The sequence below is a fragment of the Beta vulgaris genome, chromosome 8 (assembly GCF_026745355.1).
Source record: "Beta vulgaris subsp. vulgaris cultivar EL10 chromosome 8, EL10.2, whole genome shotgun sequence".
Taxonomy (NCBI): Eukaryota; Viridiplantae; Streptophyta; class Magnoliopsida; order Caryophyllales; family Amaranthaceae; genus Beta; species Beta vulgaris.
In genome coordinates this window covers 11343358-11349350 of record NC_079209.1, presented here as the reverse complement: position 1 = coordinate 11349350, position 5993 = coordinate 11343358, and the positions used below count along the sequence as shown (strand labels likewise).

Below are 5993 nucleotides of genomic sequence, written 5' to 3'. Positions count from 1 at the left end.
AATAATAATAATAATAATAATAATAATAATAATAATAATAATACTTAATAGTAATGATATATATTTAAATAATAATAATAATAATAATAATAATAATAATAATAATAATAATAATAATAAGAGTAATTAGTAAAATAAATTATACCAACATAATAATAATATTTAACAAAATGGTTATAAAAGAGTGGAGCTGAACTGAACTGAACTAAACTGATGAAAGCTGAACTGAACTGAACTGGACTGAACTGAACTGAACTGAAAATAAGCTGGGGAGAACAGGCCGTATGTAATGAGCAAAAAAATTATTATATATGACACTTCTTACTACCTTAAAAGAGCATATAATAACAAACATCAAAATTCGTACAAAATTCAGTGAATTATCCGAATGTTCTTGTGTAATTGGTAGAATCTCCTTAAGCAGTTGAGTTCTTGGAGTATCAAATCACTGAAAGAACAACTCGGGAACTAAATTTCAAAAGTAAAGGATGAGAAAAATAACATAAGAAAGAGGGAAAATTAATGAGTATATGATGTGAAGAACAATGGAAGGAGGAGTATTTATAGATAAATTTGAAGCTTTTAACCCATTGGTAATAGAACATTTGAGAAGATTGTTCATAAGACAAATTATCGTCAAGTTATTATTTGCAGGTTTTCGTCAAATTTCCGCAAATGGATTATAATTGGAGAATAAAATGGAAAATAAATTTCAGAATTGAATTAGAAAAAGAAGTGGAAAAATTGAATAAGTTTGCAAACTGCCAAAAATTGAAAGAGAAGTGGATTGAAGAAGGTTGTAGATTCAACGGTATTCTCGATAGTCGGCAATGGGGGTAGTATTTTATAAAATCTTCCTTATTTTAAGCCTTTATTAGCTTGGGTTGTGCATTTTGGGACCCTGAACACATGCCCACTCGCCTGTGTCCAAATACGGTCTGACGGCTTATTTAAGATATAATTCGTAAAATCTTAAGAATGTAATTCTATTGATTGTTAGAAATATTTGATGTAATTCTGTTGGTTGATTTTAGTTTGTTGGCTTCACGCAAACTTTTGTTCCTCTCTATTTTTAATGTTAGTAAACATTTAATGTTGCTTGTTAGTGTCAATATAGTTTTTAGGTTAGTTTAAGTATTTTTTTCTATTAAAATTACAAAGACAATTAATTTTCCACATCATTAGAAAATACAAATGACAATATTTTTTATTTTCCTAAATTTCAGTAAAATAAAAGAAACAAATACTATAATATAGGGTAAAGGGAATATTAGCAAAAGAAACAGGCAAAACAAAGGAACACATGCCAAAACAAAAACACAATTGTGATGCAAATTCTTAGATATCCCCTATTACATAAAAGAAGGTTCAAATATCATGTTCAAAGTATGTGAGCTCTCTTACGAGAGAGACTCCATGTCCTAAAAACATAATAGACTAGTTGCAGTTGCAGTGGCAGTCCTTCATAATTATCTTCCAACATAAAAGAAACAGTGGAGAATTAGTACTCCATAAATTACAATCAAGAATTCTAACAGCAACCAACTATCAACTATCAACTATTTGGTGAGGTGCAGGTAAGGGTATTGAGCTGCCAAAGTTATGAGACCAATGAAGCCATAAAATAACAGTGATGCAACCATAATCAGACAAACAAGAGGGTACATGTTCTATCTATCTATCTATGCAAATATATTAAAAGGCGTACATAAACAAAAAATGTGTCACGTGGCGCTCTCCCTAAGGAGTTTTAGTTCATGAAATTCATGTACAATAAAAAAATTTAGAAATTGCGTAGGGGTTTGATCCCAAGACCTCAAGTACATTTACTAAAGTCTTAACCACCAGACCAAGTTGTATTTAGTGTTATTATCATAAAGTATTATATTAATAAATGAAATTTTTTCTTACCCGGGGAATAGCCCGGACCTACAAACTAGTTTGGTAGTAAATGGTGGGATCAAAAGTAGCATATTTTTACCTCCGTGCAGCAATATGATTTAGCTCTAAGTGTCTAACCTAATAATCTAACAACCCTGACACATTACACGTACATCAATTTATCATTACCAGAGGCACAAAAAACGCATCAGCAGTTCCGAATCGAATCCTAACAAGCCTTGTTATTCAGTTCTGGCATCCTGGGTACTCGTGTCACACTCGGGTTATTTAATAATAAAAAATCCATGAATTTCGTCCAAAATTGAAATGTCAAGTACTTATGCCGATGTCATAATGCCGTGATTTTGACACAAACAGGGATACTTGAGGTGAAATGAAGAACCCGAATAACATAGCTCACAAGCATTATATCTTGAAAACAGATATAACATCAACTAGCAAGTAATGAGTGCTGGTGGGGGGATTTCTTTTGTTGCAATCAGACACATGGTCTGTAGCACAGCACGAAGTGCAGCTCAAGTAGTATGCATTTTCGTTGCGCTCAATATACAGAGACATTCAGACATCTCACTATCTTATTTGTAGACTGTTAACAAACATTGGCTATCTGCCTGGCCTAATTTTCAAATTCTCTAGATGTTACTAAGGTGTCCCAGCAATATTTTGATTTTCAGAACCAGCAATATTTTGATGTTCAGAACCAGCAATTCTTTGCTCATCCTATATCTTTGTAACATATTTCAAGGAATTGGTCGAAAGCACCTATGCTGTATGGTTTCAAATTGAGGTTGAGGGGATAGCCTGATGGACAGTGATGGTAGCTACCCGCCTACCCCCATCTCCCAGAGGCAAACCCCGGTTGTGAACCTCACCATCTAAGAGGGGGTAGGCAATATGTAAATATGGTTTCCAGGAAGGTTCCTCAGCTTTATGAAGCTTTTGACTAAGTAGGTTTGTTTTCTGCAGATATTATAATGGATGACAATTGACAAATGACAAAGAGACCATATTAAGAAAAATCTGGCTAAGTCCAACTTAGCTACTGCCTTGATGTGGACAAAGTACATGATGTTTCATTCCATGAAAAAAACAATTGTAAGATCACAAGTACAATAAAAAGAATGTTTACAAACTCAATCATGTTCCATTATACATACAATAAAGTATAAACTTTAAGTTTCTCTGAGGGGTACCTCGAAGCTCAAAACTCTAGCATGGATTTCCATCATGTTTCCATTTGCACACAATTTTTGGTCATGTATTCACTCCAAGCACAAAGCAATTACTGTAAGAAGGCACATTTGTTGAAGGCCCGTGGTTTTTCACAGGAGAGCGGAAAGGGTTGGGAGTGACCGGGTGAGTGATATGAAGGCCAGCAGAACGAAGAACTTGCTTAGCATTTGTGCAAGAAATTTCAGACTGGTCAGTGAAATAAGTAGGAATACCCATGGATTTAATAAACTCAAGAGCTCCAACCCAACTTGAATTGCTCTCTAATCCACAATTTAGTGCGACAATAACATGAGGTGAAGGCAAGTAGGTAGCTTCCTCTTGGTAGATACCCCTAGCAAGATTTACCCTCACTCTGCTCCCTATTCCTGAAGTGGTTCCCGACAAGTTCGTTGGCACCTCCGGCCCCACCATTACCATCTGTATGTTACCCATACCATTAAGCAGATGACCCATCTCAGCAAAAGCAGTCATCCAATCCAACTCCCCTTCAGGACCCAGATAATGGACAATCACCTCTTTTCCTTTTAGCAAAAGATTCTTTGAGCTGATGCTCAGTGCTGTTAGTATGTAATATACTGTCAATGGATGGGAGAGAATGTCGGCAACAGGGCTAGACAATGGCAAGGATCGCAGATTGTAATACTCGGACCAACCAGAAAGAAGGATAGGGCTAGAGATCCCGTCTGTTAGATGTTCAGGAAATGGAGAATCTCGTGGAAATTCATCATCATCAAGTCCACCCCAGGAATCCCAGAGACCAGCTTTAACAGGAAGAAGGCCAAAAGGGCTATTAGAATAGCAGCTGCACTTCCTTCTCCACATTCCTTTCTGATGAACGCCAAGAGATTCAAGCCACTTACAAGGATGATCAATCGAAGAAGGGAACAAAAATACTTTCATTGCAAGCTCCTCTTCTCTCTCCATCATGGCTTTGTACAAGCCACACATGCTCTTATGAGACTCTTTCCAATGCTGCTTCTGGCAATTAGGACTACAATAAACTATGGCACGACACCTACTGCAAGGAAAGGACTGATCCGTATGAAATTCTCTCTCACACATTGCACATTGCCTCAAACTACCATTTGAGTGCACTTTAATGTCAGCAAAATGGTCTTCTCTTGCTGGTTCTGTATACTTGGTGGGGGTTGAGTTGGCTGATGAGATGGTTTTTTCCTCATATGCTTGGCCTGGTGGATGCGATACTGTAACTGCTACAATATCACTGCTCTTGGCCATCTCGGATGGCCACTGAACATCCACCGTCTCAATGAATGGCTCAAAATGCATCATTTGTGACCATTTGGGTGTGGCTTGCACATCTTCTTGGAGCAAAGGGTGAACCAATGTCATACCTCTCATAGCAGCATACACATATTTAAGCTCCTCGAACTTTGGATTCCTAAACCTAAGCTCACCATTCGAAGTGCAGCATACGACATCAAAAACTGGGAAGTACTCAGTCCCAGAAACTTCAAGAGACAAAGACTTAATCAATTTCCTGTGAGAAGGAAACATCAAAGACTCTTGCTCAAAGGTCACCCTCATAATCTCAGTATTCGGGACAGGAACTGTCTCTCTTTGTTTTGTTGCCTTTTGAGCATCATTGACAGATCGAAACAAATAAAATGCTAGATCTCCTCCATCCCCACCAATGAATTGGACACAGGGAAACTGCTGCTTTCTACTAGACCACTCAGAATCTTTGCCAACCCTGACGCCAAACAAATGCCCGGGACGCAATCTCTTCCATGGATCAGTCCTATACAGAGCTGCAGCAGCTCTATAGAGTGACTTGATAAAAGGAGGAGTTACACCCTCCACTTTCACCAGACAAGTTCCAGATGCAGGACCAAGTCCAGGTCCAGATCCAAATTGCTCATGAAATCTACCTACCAAATTCTTCAAATGCACATCCATTTCAAATCCAAACAATCACTAACTTCCACCCAAGTGAAAATCAAATGATCCCCTAAAATTCTAATTCCAAATTCTTCTCGTCCAGATACAAAATCCAACAATACTGTTACAAATTTAAGGGTTTATAGAAATTTAATAACCATAGTGCATTACTAAGAAAATAAACCCAGAAACTTAAATGCAAGAATTCTGCAACCCAGATTGCAAAATTGATCCTTTCTTCTAGTAAAGCAGCAGAAATTTTGAATGAAAATGAAGGGAAGAATTCTAACGAGTAAGCAAATACTTCAGATTTAATGAATACTCAATCGGTATATATGATTAGAAGAGTTAGAGCAGATAAAGATACGTGAAAATAAAGATTACCAGATATATTTGCTAAGAAGTTGAAGACAACAAGATATTGGAGTGAGATGCCAGATTTTATGAACTCAAGAAATAGTGATTATAGTGATTATAGCTTCATCAAGTAAAGAGCTGCGGTAAATTTGGGTGAGGAATTAGCAAGTGAATTGAAGTCAACTAGTCAAGTTGAATTCTCAAAGTAGGTTTGAGGAGAAAATATTAGACTTTCAATCTTGAAACCATTTTAGTGTGCAAATACTACTACTGGAAACTAGAAATAAACACTAAATATTTAATTTACACCTTCGGACAAATATGTAATTTATACTTATTGGTAAATTATCTCTATTATATAAGGGAAGGGGGAGCATTGGCGTTCTCTTTTGAATTGTCTTTTTTGCCCCATTTCCTTTTCTAAATTACAAAAGGAATGTCAAAGTCAAAATCAACACTCAAAGAAAACTACCGAAAATTAATTTACAACACTCACTCACAAATCACTTAAAATAAGAAACTTTACAAATCACCCATACAATTGAGAAAATCACATTATAAAAATCACGCAAATCACTCAAATAATCAGGAAACTTTAT

The 5993-nt window shown here is 36.3% G+C and overlaps 1 protein-coding gene across 2 annotated transcripts; it reads right to left on the bottom strand.

Annotated features, from left to right (window-relative positions):
* Nucleotides 1-291: 291 nt before the first annotated feature.
* On the bottom strand, nucleotides 292-5679 carry LOC104882844 (uncharacterized). 2 transcript variants are annotated; one of them, XR_007268953.2, is made up of 2 exons: nucleotides 5422-5679; nucleotides 292-448 (listed from the first exon to the last, which is right to left on the bottom strand). XR_007268953.2 is itself a non-coding variant. In XM_010667259.3 (2 exons), the coding sequence occupies exon 2, from the start codon at nucleotides 5053-5055 to the stop codon at nucleotides 3157-3159; it is 1899 nt and encodes a 632-aa protein (XP_010665561.1). In that variant the 5' UTR covers nucleotides 5056-5158; nucleotides 5422-5671; the 3' UTR covers nucleotides 2912-3156. The 2 variants fall into 2 exon arrangements, 1 of the variants encoding a protein (XP_010665561.1); XM_010667259.3 differs by lacking the exon at nucleotides 292-448 and adding an exon at nucleotides 2912-5158 and having other exon boundaries at nucleotides 5422-5671.
* Between the last annotated feature and the right edge of the window lie 314 nt (nucleotides 5680-5993).

Coding starts and splice junctions, on each gene's coding strand:
- LOC104882844 (XM_010667259.3), bottom strand. CDS start 5,055: ATGGATGTGCATTTGAAGAATTTGGTAGGTAGATTTCATGAGCAATTT.